The 24,663-nt window shown below is 42.2% G+C and overlaps 1 protein-coding gene across 1 annotated transcript in view; it reads left to right on the top strand.

Annotated features, from left to right (window-relative positions):
• The window catches only part of LOC147725393 (ADP-ribosyl cyclase/cyclic ADP-ribose hydrolase 1-like), a 293,519-nt gene that overhangs the window by 179,705 nt on the left and 89,151 nt on the right, over positions 1–24,663 (top strand). The window contains exon 6 of the mRNA XM_086964522.1: positions 113–189. Within this exon, the coding sequence (XP_086820648.1) occupies positions 113–189 (77 nt within the window). The remainder of the gene's footprint in view (positions 1–112; positions 190–24,663) is intronic.

Here is a 24,663-nt window from a genome sequence, read left to right as displayed (position 1 = left end):
GATTATTATAAAATGTTTTACTGCATGGCTTGAACATAATTTCTAAGAAAAATAAAGCTGTAGTTGATTTGCATTTATTGGGGACTAAGGATGTGAATATTTTGTTTCTCAGTTTGCAAAACAGGCTTGTGGCGTGATACATGTGATGCTGAACGGATCATCAACTACCGGGGCGATCCAACCCAGCAGGTACTCGGCTACAAGTACCCATCAATGTCCATGTTAACAATTATATACCTTTTAGCATGACTTTATAATATTTATCCAACTTCCACAATGCAGGTAGTACTGCCATACCTATCTGTATACGCTTAAGTGAAATAATACATCTGTAGAAATGCTTTGTAAAATTGAAGCCTTGGCCTATGTACATGTTGTTCATTATACGTGTGGTGTAAGCATGTGATGCACATAGGTACTGAGGGTGTGATTTAGAGTTTGAAGAAAAGGATACTCTCTCTGCCAAACTAAAGGTTCACACATCTGATTTACAGACAGATGGACCTTAAGTGTGTTAGCGATAGAGACTATTCTGCGCTGACATACTCCTATGACAGCCTGACGGAGTAAGGGCGATTGGAGTGTAGAAGTGGGCCTCAGCCAGGCCTACCAGTGCTAGGGGTTCACCCTTCTCTGCACGCAAGTCCTCAGACAAGTAAATAGAATTTGGCACGGAAACGGTAGTGTATTAAGTAGCACAAGGAGTAGAAGAACCATGGGTCTTTTATACCCACACAGGATCTCAAAAGAGGGCGGTACAAGCACACATAGGAGAGTTACATACATAGATGGTCATACAGAAATGCACAGTCAACAGTAAGGGAGGAGCTAGCAGTTGCTGACTACGATAAATTCAACCTGGCAGTTACAGACTAAAACATATGTATGAACAGTTACAGATTCCTCTGCGCATGTGCAGAGGGGCAGAGTATAAGTATAGCTAGTCCTCCAAGCAGAGCACAAGGGTAAACAACAGTGAGGCAAAATGGCTGCTGAAAACAAGATGGCTGCAGCTAAATGCTAACACTCATCGCTGCCAATTTTCTACAGACGACCCTTTTAGCATTAGCTGAAGACATTCTAGGATAGTCCTTGTACATATCTTGTATATCAATTCGCATCAATTTTTTTTAAGTAAGTAAGAGTATTTTTATTTATATTGCTCAGTTACTTAAAACCATTTACAATACATCTTAGAAAGAAGTCAATCCTAAAAAAGACATTTGTATACGAAACTTTCAAAAACAATATAAAAAAAACAATATGTGTATTAATATTTGTATCTGTACATTTGTAAATAAAAACAGCTAGAATATACCAGTTTGTCCACATTAGTGAGTTGCTTGCGTAATTTAAACTATTATAGTTATTAAAAGGATGTCTTATCCATCTGGTTAGTGGGGCGAGTTGGCTTATTGGTCTGAAGTGACTTTCATCATGCCTGACCCTTCATTTTCCGTAAGCCTGTTTCAAAGATTGGCCATGTATTTCCCAAACCTGGCCAGGTCTAATGGAAGAGTGCAGGAGAAAAGTACAGAAACAGCTTCTTTTACTGTTCGAACCCCGTGTCGTAGCCAGATTTGTTTTAAAAAGATCCGTCGGGGGCAAGAGCATTTCAGGGCAGCATCAAATCATGTGTAACAGAGATTCGTATTTGTAGTTGCAGAGTCTGCATCCTATTTTGTATTCCAGGGACCTCCACCCGGGGTTTAGCTCTTTAATTTGGAGGGGCACTAGTCTGGCCCATATGATGGTTTTGAGTGCTTTCCTTCCTAGTGCTTGGCTGAGGTAGGGCTTTATTTTATGCCCTATATATGATATTGCCAACCCGGGTGGTCCTCTTCCTTCTACAAATTCTGCTAGGTCATTTGTATATGACAAATGAAGACATTGTTTGTTTATTGCATTTTTAGTTTGTTGGTGCATCCTTCCAATTTTCAATTGCCAGCCCCAATGTTTCCACAGCTTTTTCCTTGTAACTATGCCACGGGTTAGCGGTATCTCTGTAAATTGGCTTAAGCATACTTTTTAAACTTCCAGCTGGGGCTGTTATAACTTGGTAGACGTATTTAGCATGTGTTCCAAAGCATTCCTTATTTTGTTGCTTTAGGCCAAACTCCAAACGAATTAAACTGTGACGAGTGTGTTTGGGAAGTTTAAAAATACGTTTGTAGGCCTGGCATTGTACTTTATCCAACATTCCCTCCATTTTGCCTGGGAATGCCTGTTGTGCATATCCTGCGGTTGCCCTGATCTTGGCTTCTAGTACCTTTCTGATGGGTGCTGACGTTTGGCTCTGCATGAGCTCATTTAATTTGCATATCGAAAAAATTGTTTCCTGTGCTCTGGCCTTCATTTTGTGCGTGTGTGATGTTGCTTTGCCAGTTTCACTTAGCCAGCACCCGAGATAGTTATATGAGCATGTGGTTGTGATAATTTCCTTACCCACGTGCCATTTCAGTGAGGCTCTTTTTGGAAAGTGGCCAAAAACAACAACTTTAGTTTTTTGCGCGTTGATTATGAGCTCATTGATTTTGTTTTACTTATTTAAGGCTTCTAGCCCTATTTGTCCCCCAATTTCTGTGTGGTCCATTACCACTAAATCGTCAGCATATTGTAAAATTTGCAGTTTGTTTCTGCCGCTTTTTGGGGTTACAAGGCTGGCATTCAGAAGCTTCTTCCCCAGATCTGCAGTGTATAGATTAAACAGCGTGGGGGTGAGTACAAAGCCCTGTTTTAATCCACAATTTGTTCGACATTTCTTTGTTATAGTATTGTCTGCTAGTTTTACTTGGATCCAGGTATTGCTATATAATAAAATGATGGCGTTAAGGAGTCCTGCTGGGATGTGCCAATTGCTCAGGTTTTTCCAGAGCTTATTTCGGGGTACCCAGTCAAAGGCGGCTGAATAGTCTACAAAACATGTGAAAATTGGTTTGTTGTTTTTACAGTTTGCTTGCTGGCTCAAGTATGACATGGCCACAATGTTATCAATTGTGGAACATCCCTTACGGAAGCCAGTCTGGTAGTGGGGAGGATTTCGTTCTCTTTAATCCATTTGTTTAGTTCCTTCAGTAGAGTACAGGTGTAGGCTTTCCCTTCAATGTCCATAAGAGCAATGAATCGATAGTTTTTTGGGTCTGTGTTGTCCCCCTTCTTGAAGATAGGATGCAAGAAGGACCCTCGCCATGAGTCTGATACTTGTGCTTTTAGTCTACATTCGGTAAATAGTGTGGAGAGAATTCTACTCCAGTAAACTGGATCTTCTTTGAAGATTGCCCCAGGAAGGCCATTAGGCCCGAGAACCCCGTCTCTTCTTATCCTGCTTATTACTTGTTTAACTGAGGTACCATCTTGTTCTTTCCCAAGTGATTCCACGAGGGCTTCCGTATCAGTTTCGTCTCCAATTGCGATTGGGACCTCATATTTTTCATGGGCTGGGATAGCTGCTTTCTCAGTGTAGATTGAGGCAGCATGCCTTATCCAAACATCGGCGTGTACTAAGTTGCGCCTGTCCACTTTGCCATTCTCCAAATTTGCAATATATTGCCAAAGTTGTCGTTGTTTGTTGGGTTTTTGAAAGCTTGTGTATTGTTACCCAGTCATGCTCTAGTTTTTCCTGTTTGAGTGACCATATTAAGTGTCTCTTCTTCTTTGATAGGTCTATGCATTTCTCCCTTGTTTCTTGTGTTCCTCTAATTTTGTGTAATCGTTTTGCTCTTTTTAATTTGCGCGACAATATAGTCAAATTTGTATTGTGTCTAATCCTTGAGGTAAGCATTATATTTCCCGGGCCACTGACATTAGGATTGTTGACCAATTTAGCTTTTAGGTTTCCTATCCACTTTGTCCAGTTTTCCATAGTGGGTGGGTTCCCCGGGCCCATCTCTTGTTTTTTTTCCAAAGGTTGAACCGCTTAGCTTGGGACGTGTTCCGTTTTATCCTTTCGACTAGGGAGTGTTCTTCAGTCCCTGTTGACTGTGATATGGCCTCAGCTTGTTCCCTCTGCAGTAGGCACAAATTTAGGTCCACCTGCAGTAGTTTGTGGTCACTAGTCTCGTTTGCTATTATTTCAGTAATGGCAATTTTCTGGGCTAAGAGGTTACATAAAAATATGTAGTCTATTGTTGAACAATCCCTAAACTATGTAAAAGGTCACCCTGGGAAGCACAACAGTGCCATATCCGGGAGCAGTTGTCAGCGGCAACTGGGAGGGGGAAAACATGGCGGCAGTCGGCTGACTGCGGCAGTGCTCCGCTCCGTCTCACCCTTAGATGCCTAGCTGTTAGCTGAAGGAAAACTCACCGTCACCGGTAGCTTGCAGGATTATAACTCGGCTATTTTCAGGCTTTTGTAAACTTAAAACGCCTATCGGCGTTGAAAAATACCAGTGTTCGATGTGCCGAGTTCTTGGCGTTTCCTGCAGCGTTCCCTGCCGCGACCGGGAGGGAGGGCGCGGCAGCCTAAGCAGCCTCGGTAGCTCCAGCCCCAGCCCCAGCGGCCGGATAGAAGAACGCGGAAGTAAACACCCTTCGGATAGAGTGTTCACATCGGCACTGCTGCAGCCATGGAGGCATGCTGCTTTGGGGCTCCGCAAAGTAAAACGGGTACAGAGCCTTCTCGGCGTTGGTTGCACCATCCATGTCAACGGAGCCTTTGCTATCTGCAACCTGAAATTTGGACCCAGTAGTTCAGCAAGAAAAAAAAAATACGGCGATTTTTCTTCTCTGCACGCAAGCATTACACCAAAAGGCAGGACCCTTGAGTCTTCTGTTTCCTCTGAGTCTTCTGTAACTCCTACTGTAAGTACAATAAAAAGTGTGAATGTGGTGATTAACTACAGAGCATATAGCGCGTCCCTCAGCCAAACTCAGGCACACATGAGTGCTTCAGAATCCGTTAGGAAATTAAGGGGAAAGAGCGTAGTAAAAGATTTAGCGGGGGTTAGTGTATCTCGGAAAAAAGAGCAAAAGGCACACTTCAAGACATTAAGGAAGAGACCGGAAAAAAACGTTCTCAATCAGGAAAAAGCCCGCAACCAGATCAGGAAACATCCTCATACCTCTCGATTGAAGTGAAAGCTAAAAGGGGAAGGAAACGTTCCAAAGCGAATCCCTCTACTGCTCTTAGCCCTAGAGTTACCCCTTCTTTGCGCTCATATTTCAAGGCGATCCCTCAAATTTTGAACCTTGGAAAAGAACAAGTCCAATCTAGCGACAGTATTTCCAAACACGGTTCTGAGATCATGGAAACCATAGAGATAGATGAAAATCAAGCTGCTAATATTGATCTGTCCCACATAACACTGCTAGAGGAGAGTACACCAAGCACACTGAGAGAGTCCGAGGCAGAGAGCTCAGCCCTTACAATCTCAGCACACCAAGCACACCAAGCCACAGCAGACGATGGAACTTTGAAGGCAGGGGGCGAATTGTTACCACCCATCTCTTCAGAAGATGGAAGGAATGCTCTCGAGATCGAGAACCCTAATACCAACATCGAAGATAATTTTGAAGCCGGTATATTTTCTGAAACCCCTCTAAGAACTCCTCAAGAATCAAGTGATGCGGCTGTTTCTAGTGCAGATACTATATCAGTTGCCTCAGTACAAATAATGTTTGCGGCTTTGTCATCAGAAATTAAACAAGGCTTCGCTGAGTCAGCCTCTAATCAGAAAGAGATAAGGAGTTTTTGCGAGTCTCTTGATGAGAGACTAGGTAACTTGACATTAAGAACTCAAGCCTTAGAAGAGACGGTGGGCCAAATATCAATGAGAGCTGAGGGCACCACTGATGATATTGTAAAACTAAGGAAAGAAGATCAAGCCCTCTCAGAAAGAATGGAGATTTTAGAAAACAATGCAAGGCGGAATAACATACGCATTTTGAATATTCCTGAGGGGAGTGAAGGTGCGGATATTAAGAGCTATATAATTACTCTTTTGAAAGAAACTCTAAATCTCTCGCAATCTCTTGAGGAGCTAGCAGCGGATATTCAGCGCATACACCGGGATCCTTTTAGACGCAATATCCAGCGGATCAAGCCGAGGAAAATCCTTGTAAACTTCCTCACCTACTCATTAAAAGAACATATCTTGAACCAGGCTCTTAGGCTTAAGTCGCAAACATATAAAGGCTATAATTTTCAGATCCGCTCAGATTTGTCCCGCTTCACCTTGGACAAACAATGGGAGCTCGGACAAAGGATGGACGCTTTTCGTAAGCTTGGCGCTACAGTACAAATGGGGTTTCCGGCATCCCTTAAAATCATGTTAGACAATAAAATGCACAACATCAGATCAGTACAAGCTGCAGATGACCTCCTGTTAGCCTTTGGCAATAAGAAGCAAAGGGAGTGATACCAAGATTTGTTGAAACTACCACTATCATAACTAGATGAATCAAAAGAACGTTATTGGCCCTTTAACTTTAGAACGCCATGTAGCTCTGAGTAGGTTTGTGGAGGTGGAGGTGTCAGTGAATATTAATATTAATATTAATATGGTTAATATGGTTACAAATTACAAACTCGAAGAGAAAAAAAAAAACTTAAGGTGAATAAAAGGGTAAAAAGAAAAAAAAAAAAAGAAGTGGGAAAGAAGTGGGAAAGAAGGGATAAAGTGAAAGATAAGGGAGAAAAGAGAGAAAAAGAAAAAAAAAATCACAAACTAAATAAAACACAAACACACAATTAATATAGCCATGTAACGGCGAGGCACTTTGTAGATAATAAAGGCACGAGGTGACGAGACGGGGAAGAGCTAGGGCACTTACTTCCGGAAGTTCTTCCGGTTGGTGAGTACAGGGTTTTCTCAGGGTGGGCATGGGGGGTAGGGGAGCAAAATTATATCTCTAGTAAAGAGCTCCAATCTTCTTATGTATATAGTTTCTTCAACACAATGGTCTCTTCTCATCTTAAGATACATAGTAACAATTTGTTGGAATTGTTTATTTTCTTCTTATCACAGCCAGCCCTAACAAACGTCTTAATTGCACAATCTAATGAGTAATTTAAAAATGTTGTCCTGGAACGTTAATGGTCTCCGCACCAAACCACGAGCCAATAAAATTATGCAATATCTTCGAGATACTGATGCGGGAATCATTATCCTCCAGGAGACTCACTTAATCGAGAGTGAGATACTCGACTTGGTCCGTAGGAATAGATGGATAGAATCATCAATCTCAACAACACAAGGTTCTAACACACGGGGGGTCTCGATCTTTTTCAAAAAATCTGTCATATTTAAAATTAAACAGCAGAAAGTAGACACCGGAGGGAGATGGGCTATCGCTGCAATAGAAATAGGAGACACCAAGTTAACACTTGTGGGATATTATGGCCCTAACATTGATGACCCCTCAACACTGGAAACTCTATTTAGTCACTTGCTTAGTTTCCCAGACCCAGTGATTATTGCGGGGGATTTTAACATAACCTTGAATCCACTCTTAGATAAATCCCCTAACAGTAGGCAGAAAAGCACTTCCAAATCCAGAAATTGTCTGCTAGGCTTGATGCATCAATACGACTATATAGATATTTGGCGGTTTAAAGAGGGTCAAAGGCAAGCATTTTCATTTAGAAATTGGAAATATAGACACCGGTCTAGAATCGATTTCATTCTCACAAGTAGAGCTTTAGCTGAAAATATTATCTCAACACAATACACTCCAATGCATCTCTCCGACCACTCCGCAGTTGAATTAGTACTAAAACTCGCTACGACCCCTCCTACTAGAATATGGTCTTTTGACAGATCCCTTCTCTCCTCAACAGAGGATATTGTATTTTTACAATCTGAAACAAGTTACTTTTTTAATTCCAAAAAGGATACAGCCGCCATAGGGATAATTTGGGACGCGTTCAAGTGTACTCTTAGAGGTCTTATTAAAAATAAAGTAGCCTACCGTAGTAGACAATACACAGACGAAGTCACCTCCATCGAAAGAAATATCTTGATAGTACAAAACGACATAGATAACATCGATCCCATAGAAAATCTAACCCTTGCTGTTAAACAAGCAGAATTGAACAGGCTGAAACTTTCATTATCAGCAGTTCTGGAGAGGCGGGTTATGCAGAGATGGGAGCAAGTAAACTCTCAAACTTCCAATATGGGGAGGGGGCAGGTAAGCTACTTGCCTGGAAAATAAAATCTGATCGGGCGCGCAATAACATCTGCTCGGTCACATAGATTTCGAAGGACGGTAGAGCTTCTATATCGTAATCCTTCTGCTTCACTGCTAATTAATGGAGGTTTGACAGAGCCCTTTAAGATCATGAGAGGAACTAGACAGGGTTGCCCCCTGTCCCCCCTTCTTTTCGACATATATATAGAGCCATTTGCTCAGACTCTTAGGGATAACACACTCATTAAACCTTTTGTTTTTGGTGGCTGGGACAAGAAGGTGGCACTTTATGCAGACGATATTATGATTTTTTCCACAGATTATGAAGAGGCATACCCAGAAATAATTGAACAGGCCCTTACATTTGGGAAAGTGTCTGGGTATGAAATTAACGCCCTCAAGATTGAGTCAATGTCTTGGAATTGTAATAGAACTAATAATAACGGGATATTCAAAAGCCAAATCCGGTATTTGGGGGTGAACATAGTTAAGGATATCAACGTAATTGCTTCTCTTAACTTTAATAAAGTAGCTGCAGAGTGCCGGAAACTCATGAGAGATTGGTCCCATCTCCCGCTCTCTGTTCTGGGTAAGCTTAATCTGGTTAAGATGAGCATTTTACCGAAAGTTTCTTTCTTATTTAACTCAATTCCACTTTATTTTGATCCAAAATTAATTTCTAAACTACAGAGCGCTATTACCAGTTTTATTTGGAACAACAAAAGTGCCAGAATCTCGTGGAAGAAAATTAGACGACGGAGGGAGAAGGGAGGACTGGCTGGACCAGACCTTCAAATATACGCATGGGCGTTCCAGTTAACGCACATGCGTATGTTGCTTAAAACCCCAATATCTACTGGGATGGGCCCTCTTTTTTCTATTTTATTGGAATGCGAAGGAATTAATCATGCCGGTTTTTTGTTTAAGTTTAGTGACCCCAAATTTTTCAAAAAGATAAAACTGAAAGTTCTAAAGGGTTGTGTATCTACTTGGTACAAAGTTACGCAAGCGATAAAGATTGGCTACTACTCAGCGAGGGCTCCGATATGGAACTTACCCGCCCCTCCCTTATGGACAATAGACGCCCTTAATAACCCCCTGATAGAAGCTGGTATCTATTGTTGGGATGATCTGTTTATGGACGGGGCTTTACTCCCTTGGGATTATCTAATTAACAAAGTCGGCCCTGAGTTGTCAAAATTTAAATACATTCAGATTTCCAGTTGGGCCCAGTCATATAACGGTCAGCCAATGCGACGTAACACGCAGCCTATAGGAGGCCTTAGCGACTTGGTAACCTCTTTATTAGACAGCCCAGTGGCAAAAAAAGAAATCTCGCGGTGGTATCACAAAATAATTGATGAAATAGATGTCAGCTTTCAGTTACCAACAAATTTGTGGGCAGAACTAATGCCAGGCCTAGATGTGGAAGAGCTCTGGATTGCTTCCTGTTCATTGCTTTGGGAGCTAGTTAAACCATCTTGGCTTCGTAGGAACCACCTTTTTACATTGCATAGGGCATACTATTCTCCTCACAGATTAACAAAATTCTCATTAACTGGTCCAGTTTCATGTCCTAGATGTGGATTAGCCGCTGCCACGGATACACATATGTTTTTTGATTGTCCAAGTCTATTAGAATACTGGGAAGCTATTAAAAATAAGCTGTCACATTCTGTGGGTGAACATATCACTATAGACCTCGCTCTAGTTATATTTGGTCTGAGAAATAAAACCCACAACGCAGCAACAAGATTGATATTTTATTCCATCCTTGCGGCACGTAGGGAGATATGCAGACACTGGAAAGATGCTCAACCACCTACAGTGCATGAATGGCGAACATCATTCCTTCAAATTTCTAAACTTGACCTTGCCAGGGCAGGAACTCCGAATACCAGAGCATTCTGGGCAATGCTTCTGTAGAGATCTCACCTGGGTTTTTTTTTTTTCCCCAGGTCCTATGATTAATGTGAGCATTGCCTATCCTGGCTATCAAGACTAACAGTCTTGATTCCAATGGGGTCTCGATGATTCGGGCACTATCAACTGGGGTACCATCCTAAGCGAGTTCCAGATTGGTCACTGTATACAGTGCTGAAGGGAACTGGCTTCGCCCTCCGTTAGATAATTTCCCCTACCAGCTATAAGCTGAGTTGGCACAGTATACGATCAGTTGGCTCATTGCTCTGTGTTGGTTTACTTCTTGGTTTTGATAGATTGGAGCTATGCACACAAATGAGGATAAAAAAAAAAAAAATCCCTAAATGTGGCCACACTCACGAGGTTAGAGTCTGGTGATTTCCCTATGTCCCTTACAGATTTTAGGTCGTAGTTTTTTAGGAAGGAATTAAAAACCCTTTCAGAGCTGCTTAACCCGAGCCTTTCGCTCTGGTATGTACCCAGGTGATGCAGGTTAAAATCTCCTGTGATAACTTTGGCCAGGAGCGCATTGGAGTATAAATTTCCTTTATTAGTGTTATGATATGTTTGGTGGCGTCCAATTTGTACTTTTCCTGTGCATTGAGATATACATTTATCAGTAAAATGGGTGCACTATCTTTTCGGGTCCTGTCACCCTCTATTATGAGCGCCTGTAGTGAGTCAGAATCTATTTTTACCCTTTTTACCATCATCATCTTTGATGTTTTACGTAGATCGAAATCCCCCTCGATGGTCTACCAAAGTGATTGTTTTTGGTTGCTAGTTTATGAAAACCAGCGTAGCCTTCGAGGTGTACGTAGCCTGTGGCCCAAGTTTCCTGTAGGCATACTATGTCTCCTTCCTGCAGAATTTGTAGGACGGTTTCGTGTTTAAGTGCTTTATGTACCCCTGCCACATTCCACGAAATAATTTTGAGGTTGGAGAACGTTTTATAATTAGTGTGGGATGCTCTAAACGATTCCGGTACTACTGGTTTCATAATTAAAGGCCACCCTTTCAATTTCCTTGGGCGTCAGGAGTATCGAGTTGGTCTTTGTGGCTCTTGGCTTATTCTGTTTGCGGGAGCATCCATATACGTTCTGGGTGATCCATCATCTGCTACAGTCCTACGGATGTATGACATTACAACGCATGCTTTTACCACGCATGCTTTTACAACGCAAGTATTGCAACGCAAACCTTTACGACGCATAGCGCTTTGGGGTGCTGGATAGTGAATAGTTTAATTTACTATTCCAACTCCAGTCCCCGTGGACACTAGGGAAGGTTTTGGATAGTAAATTAAATCTATCCCTATCCTAGAGCGCCCCCAGCGCAATGCGTTGTAATGGTTTGCGTTGTAATAGTTGTATCGTAAAGGCACTGCATGGTAAACGTTGAGTTGTAAAGGATGTTCCCCAGTCCTATTTATGGTTGCGTCCTCCTGTCTCCTGACTGATATTATCAGTTTGTTGTAGTTTTTGTCTTCATTTATTGTTGGTACACTTCTAAGTATTCCTTGGGAGGGCTCTTTCATGCTTTTAGTTCTTAAGTTTGCTGGCTCCTGAAGAATTGATGGGTACTTTTCTTTTTCTAATTGACTCACCCCAATTCCCCAGTTTTTGAAAATATCCTTTTCTCTCAGTACTACTTCTGCCGTGTGTTGGTTTAACCAGGTGACTATGGTATCTTCTTTGTTAGTGTCCTCTTTCGTTGATTCAAATTGAATAGAGACTATATCTTTGCTTTTTATGTGCGATAGTGTTGGTATGTGTTGTAGGAGCCGTAAAAGGTTCCCCCTGTTTAAGATGTCATGCATCCCCTTTGATTTATACTGCGGTTTTAGGATTGTTGTAGAGCTATTACTGGCATTTGGTAGAGTTGATGTGGTTCTAAACAAGGGTTCCGTCCATGTTATGTCTTTGGGCTCTATCATCTCTATGGCATGATCCGAGGTTGTTTGCATGATTCTTTGATTTTTACTTCCCCAACTTATAGTTTCCTTGGCGGCCCCATCTTCGGATTTCTTTTCCTGTTCATTTATTATTGGTGCGGTTTCCTTTGTTGAGCTGCCGCTTCTTGTGTATGGCGAGACCTGCGACCATGATGATCTTAATATTACCTTGTCTATGTGCTCATCTTTACTCATGGAGTTATTTTGAATTTTAGTTTTGATAAATATCGGGTAAAGTTTGCATGGTGTTGGCCTTTCCTGACTGAGTGGTGGTTTGTCTGTGCTCTCTGTAGGCCCATATGTAAGCTGAGCCATGTTTCTTATATTTTGTACAGACTTTTGACATTTTAATAGTTTTTTTGTTTTTTCTTCATACGTCGTGAGAGTTTTGTCTCTGTATTACTAGTTGAATTCTCCTTTGTCCTTTCCTCCTCAGTGGTTCCTGTGATTTCAAGTATTAAGTTTGTGTTACTTAAGTCTAGATTTGAGTTTGTGGGCAATATTATTATTGTAGTGTTCTCTAGGACCTTTTCCTTATCCGGGAATGCTGGAATTTCAGTTATTTGTTTGATAGCTGTTGGATCCATATTTATTTTGGAAATTAGGTTTACACTGACTGTTTTTGTGATGTTTTCTTGGACGTGATGTTTTTTGGCCTTCATTATTCTGTTGGAAGATATTCGAGGTGTCTGAGTTTTTAAATCATCAATTTAAGTAGTAAGCATTTCTGGGATGGATGCAAGTTTGTCGATTGTATGCCCACATGCACAGTCTGTATTTAAAGCATATTCTTGAGCTCGTATTATCAGCTTGTTCAAATTAGCTAATTTTGAATCAATCCCCGATATTGTGGTTGCCATAATGTTCAGCAAATCCACTTGGACGTCCATCTTATTTAATTGGTACGTTAGTGCCTCGAGTGTGAGTTGAGATGTTTTACAGAATAAGTCCCATATTGATCCTGTGTCTCTGAGCTTGCTTCTGGGATAGCCCTGGCCATGGAATTGTTGCAAGGGCTCACACTTTTGGCTGTCAACTCCATTGGGTAAGATGGTATCTTTTCTTTATTGTTCGGGACTGTGGAATCTGGCAAGTGGGTGTCCCTGTAATTGGGTTCAGCTCCATCACCGTCATAGTTTAACTCTCTTGGACTCTCATTTATTGCAATATTCTGTGTACTCTGAGGTGCTGCTAACTCGATCGTTTTCTGTATTTTAGAGATTGGTGCCTTGTGTTGATGCTCATGTTGTGGGACATTTGAGGACAGTTTGATGATTTTGACCTCTACCTCAATTGGATGCTGGGCCATACTGGTGTTAGATTGCCCTTGCTTATTTAATGGCGTGGCTTTGATGGGACGCTCCGATGGATCCAGTAAATCTTCATTTATTGCTAAGTCATAATCCTTAATTGAACCCCAGGATTCATCATATTGTTCCATGTGGACCGTGTGGTCTTGCATCTGGGGTCCAGCTGCTGTTGTTCTAGGTTATTTCTTTTCAAGTTGAGAGCCCCTTCTTGGATGGTTGGTAGGATCGGGTCTGGTAAACGCTGCTCTCCTCCATTCAAATGCGCTGGAGCGAATAGCATTGCATCTGCTGCAATTTTTAGGAAGTTGAATTTATTTGGTATGCTGGTTGATTTAGCAAACATTCTGTAGACCGGTGCAATCAGGGGTTGCACCCCGCCGTCTAGTTTGGCTTTGTTGTTATTCTTTACCGTAGGTCCTTGAGGTTTCTTTTTCCTCTTTGTTACTGGGAGTGTAACTCGCTCTCTTCCTGATCTCATGGCGGCTATTGAGAGCACCTTTGACGTGCCCTTTGGTGTGCCCTATGGTTGTTATTTAATCTATAGTTTAAGGGCCGCCGCGAGATTGTTCAGAAATGTGTAGGACGACCCCAATCCACTATCTTCAATCCGCAGTCCTAAGGCGATGACCTCACAATGACCTTGCTCTGCGGCTGTGGAAGGTGCTCTGTTATTCCTCCTCTGCTAGTGCCCGCAGGATGATAGTGGCTTCCTTCTTATAATCATTCACTATTGTTCAATGTTCCTTAGGTTGTTTTAATTGTTATGGTTTGTTGTTGTTATAGATGTGCTCTGCTGGACTCAGTGCTTTGATTCTCTGCTGTGCTGCACTGCTTTACAGAACCAACTCTGCTTTTGCACCCCCCCAACTGCCCTAATGCCCCCGAGGCTTTCCCAAAGCCTCCACTTGAACCACTCAAGACCACAGCCCCTCTGTGCGGGGGTCCAGGTGAGCTGACTCACAACTGCGCCCAGGTCCGACCGCCCGGAGACAGGAGAGAGAGGAGGGGTGTCCGTGTCCCCACTCGAGTCAGTTAGGCCCCTGCGTGGGGGCCATGGGGCTGTGACAAAATGAAAGGGTGGCGGCCAAGGGTGGCGGCAAGGCGACAAAAGTGGTGAAGAGACGGCTTCTGCTGGGGCCCCCTATTCGCGGATGAGAGCTCTTGGCCGCTCCTGCCAGGAGAGCTCCCACCACACCGGGGAGGCCACCCGCTACCTGCCGCACCAGAAAGCTCACCTGTGCCTGTGCTGCGGAGAGGAAGAGTCTCGAGGAAGTCATCATATTATTAATGTATTTAACTAATATTTTCTGGGCATTCGTTTGTGCAACATTTAGTTTAGCAGGAGTACAGGCAATAATACAAGCAGAGCAAAGCATCAGACCACATTGTATACATAAGCAACATGTCAGTAGAACAGAGAATAATATACATAAGATAGTAACTACTTTCCAACCCTAAGTTAAAATGAACCCCCAAAACCAGCTGGCAAAGGTGCATGTGCCAGTATCGGGGTGGATTTCAGCAGCAATCTTATGTAATTTAGAGATTGCATCATAAACTGAGGGGTTATTTTCAGGTATATAGACGCAGCAGCTACTTCCGATGATACGGCATGCACCACCTCGGCTACATCTAGGACCATATGGTTTGGAGCGCCACAATCCTTGCAATTTGCAGTTCCTCTGTAATGTTCCAAAGTGCCATAGCTGTCTGGTTGGTCACAGCTTCCACTACACGAGTCAAACGTCTGATATTTCTACTGTTTAAGGCAGCACCAACAAAGAAGAACAGTCTCAGATTGAAATCAACATATTGCTGTAGTGCAGTGTCAGTCTGGTCCACCTCATCATTACTTATTGTCCTCTTGTATCTGTTCTTAGTAATATCATTAAATATTCAATAATCCTTATGATATGATGCAGGTGCCAGAAACACAGGTGGTAACAAAAAAGACACGTAGCTGACTCCGGACCATCCAACAGGTAGATAGTAGTATACCTTGCTACCGTAGACAAAGTAGGTTTTATGCGAAGACATGAAACTACTATATTTGACATCGTCAATGGTCAAAACTAGAGTACATTTGCTTCTTCCTACTGGAATTCTCCCGACACTGCTTATACACAAGTCTGCTCTGGCTCTAGTAACAGAACCAATAGAGTGTAAAAGTCTAACGGCCACATGCATCATTGTTGCCGTTTGCGATTCCTAAATTGCGAAAATTAAGGAATCGCAATTTAGAAATCGCAAACAGCAATGCATGAAAAATTCGCATTTATTATTGCGATTCGGTATTTTTCCTTAATTGCGATTCACAATTTGCGAATCGCAATTAAGGAAACCCTTCCCATTGATTCCTATGGGCCAAAAGGCCCATAGGAATGAATGGGAAGGCATTGACATTTTGCGAATTTCATTTTGCGAATCGCAAAATGTGAATGCAATTTCAAGGGTGCAGGGGGGTCCAAAGAACCCCTACCTGCACCCCTGAAATTTAACTTTGAGTGCAATTTACACACACACATGACCCAAGGACATGTGTGTGCGTAAATTAAAACTTTCAAATAAGAAACTAGTGCATGTTTGAAAGTTTTCGGTAAATTAGCATGAAGTTTAACTTCATGCTAATTTACCCCTTCCAAATAGCGAATTCGCAATTTAAAAATAATCATGCATTGCATTTAAGAAATCTCAAATTGCGATTTCTTAAATGCAATCACAATTTTAGAAATCGCAACATGGTTGCGATTCCTAAAATTGCGAAATGCATGATGCATTCCAAATTAGTCAATTGCATTCGCAAACGGCCGAAAATTGCGAATGCAATTGACTTTGATGCATGTGGGCATTAGTGTAATCTGGAGTGCCTAATACGGGTGCAGAAGAAAGAGCTTGACACAATTGATGGAAAGCATTCTGGCATTCAGTCGTCCATAAAAGGGGCATTGGAGTGTCTTTAGTCATAAGAGCCATCATGGGTTTAACAATGTGTGAAAAGCCTAAACTCCATTGCCTACATAAAGAGGTAAGACCAATGAATGCACGGACATTCCTCTGAGTACGGGGCAATGGTGTGTCTAAAATAGCTTGAATGCAATATGGTGTAAGTGCACTGCCTCCTTAAACAGAAGGTGACCCAAATAAGTCACCTTTGTGCTACAATACTGCAATTTCTTCCGTGAAACTTTGTGATGGTGAGATGCAAGGAATGAAAGCAAAGACAGTGTACCTTCTTCACACTGTTCAGGTGTATCAGCTGCCTACAAAATGTCATCGACATATTGTATGAGAGCCACCCCCGTGGGTAAAGGGAAAGAATCAAGCTGTCTTTTCAATGCTTGGCTGTAAATACTAGGACTCTCTGTATACCCCTGAGGAACTCTACAGAATCTATAGGATCGATTATTCAAAGTGAAGCCAAACAAATATCGGCTGTCAGGATGAATAGGATTTGAAAAGAACGCGTTTTTCAAATCTATCACGATGAAGGTAGTAGCCGGAGGAACCAAAGTAAGAAGTATCGTAATATCAGAAACCACTGGGTATTGTGGTACAACAATCTTGTTAACCTCTCGTAAATCAATGATAAACCTGTAGATTTTAGTATCAGTGTCTTTCTTCAAAATAGGCAGAATAGGGCTATTGCAAACATTATAAGGGACTTCTTCCACAACCCTCACTTCAATCAGATCATGAACAATGCGTACGAGTACCTCTTCACCTTCTCGAGAAATTTTGTATTGAGGCAATTGTGGCAATGAAGCTCCGTCCTTGACACTAATATGCACTGGTGGAATAACCATTTGCCCTACATCAGTGTCCGAAGTGGCCCACAAAGTACTGGGGAGTGAAGCCAATGCAATATCTTCCCTAAGGGGACAGGACTTCTCAACCACCGGACAGTTATTCATTTAAAATAACACATACACCTTCTTGGGAACAACATATTGTCGCTCTGAAATACTTGAGCATATCAAGACCCACAATATTGTCCGGTGTGTTAGGGAAAAGCAGAAATGGACACAGAGCAGTAGATTTATCAACATTGAATGCAAGTCGTTGTGACAGTGGGCTAAGGGAAGGTGTCCCAATGAAACCTATTGATGTAATGGTTAAGCCAGACAGGGGAGCCCTTGGAACCAATTGTTTAGACAAGGCACTACAAGTAGCACCTGTATCAACCAGAAACCGATCAGTAGAACCCAAAACATGTGCTTAGAAATAGGGACCCTTCTGATCGACTCGAACTTCAACTGATTCCTTACCCCATCCTAGGCATTCCAATGCATAGGCAGAGTCTGTCAAATCTGAAATCAAATAGTCAGATGTTTGATATTGATTACGCCTATCAAACGTATTCGAAGAATTTGGAGGACACCCCACAGTCTCAAATCTAGCATGATAATCCATACCTCCCATATGCCCTGGGGTCCCTGGGCGACCTCTCATTTGTCCCTGACCATGCTGGTACAGCTGAGGGCGCGAACGAGGACATTCAAAAGCCCAATGTCCGATCTCACTGCAGTAAGCGCACTGATCAATAGACAAAGTGGCTCTGGAAAGAGAGGGTGCACCAGAACGATACATTGCACGTCCGCCTCGCCTCGACCACTGTTTCTGTAAGAGGGGCCATAAACCTGAGCTATCATAACCTTAGTTTTCAACTCCTTATTCTTCTTATCCTCTTTTCCCTTAGCTTCGTTGTTCATAATACTGAGCCATAGTCAAAAGAGAGACTGGGGAAGACGTAGTCCATGAACTCTTGCTGGCCTCTAGGTGACTAGCTATTCCTGGCAATATGTTTGCGACAAATTTATCGACAAACAAATGCCTGTCTGTGTCATTTGTCAATAACTGGCCACTGAAGTCCTGGAATGCTTTCTCAAAACGTGTAAAGAAATCAGAAACCAATTCATCTGCCTTTTGCTTGCAGGATGCTAATATAGTCCAATCTATCTTTTTAGGGGGAATGAGTGTTTTTAATTCAACTACAATGTCTTTTGGAAGATCTAAAATCACTTGATGCAGTTTCTGCGCAGGTTCCCTTTCCGTATCAATCCTTTCCAGCTCCTTCCAAACAGCCCCAAAAGTTGTATGGCCATCGACGCTACAAATAGTTCTCCACATATCAGGGGGTAAAATAAGCCCCCAAAAAATGTTGATATCAGATAAGGTCATGGTACAAGAACTAAAAGCTCGTTCAACTTCCTCATAAAAAGCAGTCAGATTTTTTCGCTGGTCAGGCAAAGCAGCTTTAAGAGCCATGACATCTGCTCAACTCCAAGGAGTGTAAATCTAATTATAAATGAAATAACCCTTTGCATCCACAGAAGCTTTATCATCATCTGTTCCCGCACCCTTAGGAGGGACATACAAAGGAGCGGCTTCCCGCATGGGTTTCCCATGAATTACAACATTCTTATCTGTCTCTGAAGCATCGGCCTGTATCATGGAGGTCTAAAGTGTTTGTGCAGCAGCCGCCTTTTTCTCCTCTCGCAAATGGAATACATCAGCTCGCAGTTTAACCATACGTCTAATTAACTCAGCCACCTGAGGGAGGAGAAAAAGACCGTCACGCAATTGCTTATAATCCCTTGCTATATCATCAGGCTCTAACTCCATGGAATGTTTCCTAAACCGTTCAATTACTTCTGTGGCAAACATTTCTGCAAAATATAAATGCTCCCTTTCTTGCCATTGTTGTACTTCAGCCAAAAGATCAGAAGCAGAAATATCATTACGAACAACTCTACGGGTAGCAGATCTAAGGTCAGCCGCACGCTCAGTGGTCAGCATAGAGTGAGTCTCTCGCAACTTATCCTGATCTGAAGGAGAATAATCATCATCAGAATCATGAGTAGGAGCAGAGGGAAAGTTATATGGAGGAGGAGAACGATCTAGCAAAATGGAATCATCCTGTGGTTTATTGAGGAGAGGATAGAGGGGGCGCAGGATAGGGTATTGGCCATTTACCTGTAAATGACGCTCCCTATCCTCTCTTTCTTTTATCTCCTTCATTTCTTTCTCTTTCAATTTCTGGGCTTTCGCGCGGATACTTTTGCGTTGTTCCTTATCTAATATAGCTTGCTCTCTTCTCATTCGTTCTCATGCTTCTTTCTCCCACATTCGTCAAAAATGTCTTGTCGACTCTTACGCTTAAACATACATTGTTCCACATACTGAATCTTCTTAGGATCTAATGACCCATCCATAGGCCAGCGCAACTCAGGATCCTAGTATATTTATTCCATAAGCATTTTAGATATACATTTCCCTATTAGGCGTCCCCCTCATGGGGAGCCAACTGTGTCCTCTCAATACGTACATCGGTACCGCCACAGAAGCAACACATTCTACGAAGTTTGCTTAAAACAGGCATGCCCAAGAATATTGTAAAATATACAATATTATACAGCAGTGGCACTTAACGCAAAGTGTGCCATTACATATACTTCATAGATTGGAGAAAAATCTCCTCATTACCTGCCTATATAAATTGCAATTTATATATCTACCTACATTCCACATGTTGGCCAACAGTTATAATCCATATACATATTGTCGCATCAAACGACCTTACCATACATAGGGCTCCTGATTCCAACTGCCAAGTTCTGAATCAACCAAATGGTCTCTGCATGTCGAACACCAGAAAAGATTTCAGTTGAGGACCGGCACCACCTGGAGGGTCAGATCAGAAATAGAGGAAAAAGGCTGTGGGTGCCAAGACGCGCTCCCCTCGGGCATTGATCGTCCGCAGAGAGATCCCAATCCTTCGTTTCGACCACTCCTTCGGGCATCCAAGTTGCAGGTGGGCCCCACTTTGGTTGGGCGCCAATCTGTAGAGGTGGGCCTCAGCCAGGCCTACCAGTGCTAGGGGTTCGCCCTTCTCTGCACGCAAGTCCTCAGGCTTGTAAATAGAAGTTGGCCTGGAAACTGAAATGATAAAAGAAATGTTTATTAAACCTCATGAGGTGGAACTACATTCACATAGCACCCTTCGGTATTGTATGAAGTAGCACAAGGAGTAGAAGAACCATGGGTCTTTTATACCCACACAGGAGCTCAAAAGAGGGTGGTACAAGCACACATAGGAGAGTTACATACATAGATGGTCATACAGAAATGCACAGTCAACAGTAAGGGAGGAGCTAGCAGTTGCTGACTCTGGTAAAATCAACCTGACAGTTACAGACTAAAACATATGTATGAACAGTTACAGATTCCTCTGCATATGTGCAGAGTGGCAGAGTCTAAGTATAGCTAGTCCTCTAAGCAGAGCACAAGTGTAAACAACAGTGAAGAAGGAAAGAGCCCATGGTGAGCACATGGCAGATAAAATGGCTGCCAAAAACAAGATGGCTTCAGCTAAATGCTAACACTGATCACTGCCAATTTTCTACAGGAGGTTTGGCCATTCGACCACCCACCCAATTTAGAATGGGTGGTTGAATGGCCAGTTCTCACTGTCTATCACCACTGGGGATATCCTGGAGATAAGAGACAGTGAACACTGCAAAATGACCCCACATCATAATAACAGTTGAATTATAGAGCGCTTGGTAACTCCGAGAAAAGTAACCCAGCGCTAAACAAACAGTGGCCATCTCCACCCCCAAAAGTGGTCAGCTAGTCCCTTAGGCTGCAGAAAGAACCATGTCTTAAGTTTCTTGCAGAAACAAATCATTCAGAACCTTCCTGTCTCAGGTCAAGAGGCAAATTATTCCATACTTTAGTCAAATTTGTATTAACCTGGGAGTAGCAATAAGCAAGGCCCTTGAGGATCTGAGATATCTGCCCTCTACATACAATTTTGCCAAGGATTCTGAGTATCGGGGTCTCTTTCAATTCAGGATTTTGTGACTATATCTGAGAGCCTTGAAATTAACTCTCTTCCTCACAGGGAAGCAGCGTAAATTGACAAGAGCAGACCCGACAGGCGCCTGCCTCGGGATATTAGGCAGCAGTTTTGCAGCAGCATTCTACACTCTCTGAAGTTTAGCCAGTTTGTCTTGTGAGACACCAAGATACAGCTCATCACAGTAGTCCAGAGTGGACTAGTGCCTGGACGACTGATTTCCTAGTCTCCACCAGGAGAAAGTCTAAGATGTTACTCATTTTCAAAATTCCGAAGAATTTTCCCACCGGACAAGAAATCGGGCTGTCAAAAGATAGATTGGCATTAAACCATATGCCAAAATTCTTCACTTTCATCTTAGGTGTCAGTACAAGCCCTAATACGTCTGGCCACCACGCCAGGGACCAGATTGAAGGTTGTTTCCCTACAAGCAGGACTTCAGTTTTACCAGCATTTAGCTTGAGACAACTCTGAGACATCCATTCCGCCTGGTCCACCATACAGGATTGCAGGCGGGTTGCAGAGGCTGCTCCGTCCATGGACAGGGTAAGCTGCGTATAATCGGCTTGTGACGTAATTTTAAAGCTGTGCGCTCAATGACTTCTGCAAGGGGGCGCAAATAAAGAGTGCTGGAGAGACACAGCCTACAAAAAAAATGGCTGTTAACCACCTGGAAAATGCACTTCTGAAGAAAGGAGGATGTCCAGTGCAGGGCCTTCTCCGTTATTCCACATCTCTAACAACAGAATGCTGTGGGATATGGTATGAAAAGCTACACTTAGATCCAACATGATCAGTGCAGCAGTATTGCCCCTGTATGCTATGTGTCTCAGTGATTCAGATGATAACTGGAGTGCTGACTCCATGCTAAAACTTGGGCAAAACTCTGATTGGGTTCCTAGTAATAGATCCTTCACTTCAATAAAATTGATCAACTGATAATTCACATGTTTTTCAGGTACTTTGGCAAAAAACAGAAGCAATAAAATAGGCCTCAGATTTTCTGTTTTTGCTGAGTCTAGGGAAGGTTTTCTTTAAAAATGGCCTGCTTCAATTTCTAGGGAACTTGCCCAGATGTAAAAGACATGTTAAGTAGGTCAGAGAGCTCTGGGAGAATAACCTCCTTACCTCGCGACAAAATCATGAGTGAGAACCTGATTTCACTTTGCCCCACAAGGTGTGCAGTTGATCTAAGTCGAGAGTATTAACCCTGGAGAGTTGTGTTTTTGGCTCTTGTGGTTTTAACTAGACTTCAAGGTATGATGCATCTGTAATCCCATTTGGAAAAGAATCGTAAATGCTCAGGAACTGATCTCGAAAGAAATGGGCAATCACATTGCACCCTTCCTCAGTAGAGTAATTGTCGTACAACTAAGGAGGATAATGATTTAATAATCATGAATAGCTCCGGCAGGAGTTCTGAGCTTGCCCAATTTTATTTGCTTACAATAGGCTAAGTGTACTTCTAATCTGCTTATGATAGTCTTTCAAAGCCTTGCGATAAATAGCTTAATGCTGAATGTTATAAAATCAGTGCCAGTAGCCCTCAAGATGCTAACAAGACTTAAGCATCTAGAGATCTTCGTTAAACCATTCGGCTAAAGGTTTGAGCCGTTAAGCTGTGTGACTCTTGGTTGGTGCAATATGGTAAAGCACATCTGTGATCCAATTTTCTAGTTGTGAATTGGCCGCTTCCACCTCACCACTTAAAGTTGGGGGATTTGACGACAAACCCTCCATAAAGGCAGCAGGGGTGACCTTCCTTCAACTACATGATTTATTCTTCCTACCTAAACTCTCACTCAAGATAAGACTAGCTGCAGAAATCTAAAAAGGTATAGCCCAGTGGCCAGACCAAATAAGGGGGACTGGAGAATTCACCATTACCCCTGAAAAATTTGATTGAATCTAACATGTGGCCCATCTTGACAGTTAAGCACACAGCAGAGTGCCCTAACTAAATAGGACTGGTTCTCACATCCCCCTCCGAAGGCTCTGCCTGCAGTGCAGAAAAAAGAACCACAGCCCCTGGTACCAAGGGAAACATGTAGCATGTTCCAGAGGCGCACACACAGCACATTTCCGATGCAGAACAGACCGGCAACCAATATGAATGGCGGCCGACACTACTGAATCGTAGGCTTTTCTGGACTAAAGACTTTCAGTCACCCAAGACCACCACCCTTGAGTGCAACACCACCTGAACATCTGGCTGACAATGGCAAGAATTTTCTGCTCTGTAAATTTGTGATTTTAGAGTATATTTGTTTGTATCCCTTCCTTAAGTGACTCTACAACTTGTACATTTGCAATTCGATGTTTGGACCCTGATAAAGCGCTTAGAGACCCCCGGGTTATAACGCGCTATATAAATCGAAATAAATAAATAAAATAAATAAAATAAAAATACAATTCTTTACTCCTTTCTCTCCACTTGTATATATAACTTCCACCACTAGTATGTGTAGTAGACCTTTGTACTTACTACCTTTCCTATGTGATTTTAGAGTTTATTTGTTTGTATTTCTTCCTTGAGTGACTCTACAACTTGTACATTTGCATTTGTTTCCTCCTTTCACTCCACTTGTATATATAACTCAATTTTCTAGTATATGTATTAGACCTTTGTACTTACTACCATTCCTATGTGATTTTAGATTTTATTTGTTTGTATCTCTTCCTTGAGTGACTCTACAACTTGTACATTTGCAATGTTTCCACTCTTCGCTTCACTTCTACATTTGCAAAATGTTTTCCTGTTTATATCTCTTAAGTAACTCATGTAATCCAAGGTCCTTATGTGACGCAGATGTTTCTTTTGTAAAGTGCTATGAAACCTTCGGGTAATGTTCGTGCTATATAAAATCGCATTAAATAAATAAAAAATAAATAAAAAAAAGATCCTCACTCGCTGTAACAGGCGAGTCACAGTTAACAGGTAGAGTGTCTGGTATCCGTGCAAAAATAAAAATATAAGTACAAAACCACTGAAGAGCTAAAAACTAAAACGCCACACACGTCCCTACTCGATTCTCAGGACTTACTGTCATGAGAGGCAACTCTATGGTGTTGGGGTCATTAGTTGTATTTTCAAAACAAAACCCTGCTTTGGGATTTTTTTGGGGGGGTGGTAAATTTCAAAAACATGTTAAAGCTTAAAGGAAGGCATTGCCATTTTGACAGAGCTGTCCATTAAGCTTCAATATAGTGATAGGAAGATCTGGCACCATTTAGTTACCGTCAGAGCATGTTCAAGTGTGCTTAGATAATTTACTATAATTTGGTTTTCCCCATGTAAGGTGGATTTGTAGAGTGCTTCTTGTCACCCATGAGGATATCCAGGCCCAGGTGTGATGGTACCAATGTCGGCACAGCTGTATGCTCCAAAACTGAAAACCTTGTTCAGTAGACTGTGCAGTGAATATTGCAAAAAGCGTCATCGCATTAAGGGCAAATCCCCCAGTAGCATTCCTATAGTGTCATTTT

Source organism: Lissotriton vulgaris, chromosome 3_2 (assembly GCF_964263255.1).
Source record: "Lissotriton vulgaris chromosome 3_2, aLisVul1.2, whole genome shotgun sequence".
NCBI lineage: Eukaryota > Metazoa > Chordata > Amphibia > Caudata > Salamandridae > Lissotriton > Lissotriton vulgaris.
The sequence above is the reverse complement of the archived record's forward strand: the minus strand, read 5'-3'. Positions and strand labels throughout refer to the sequence as shown.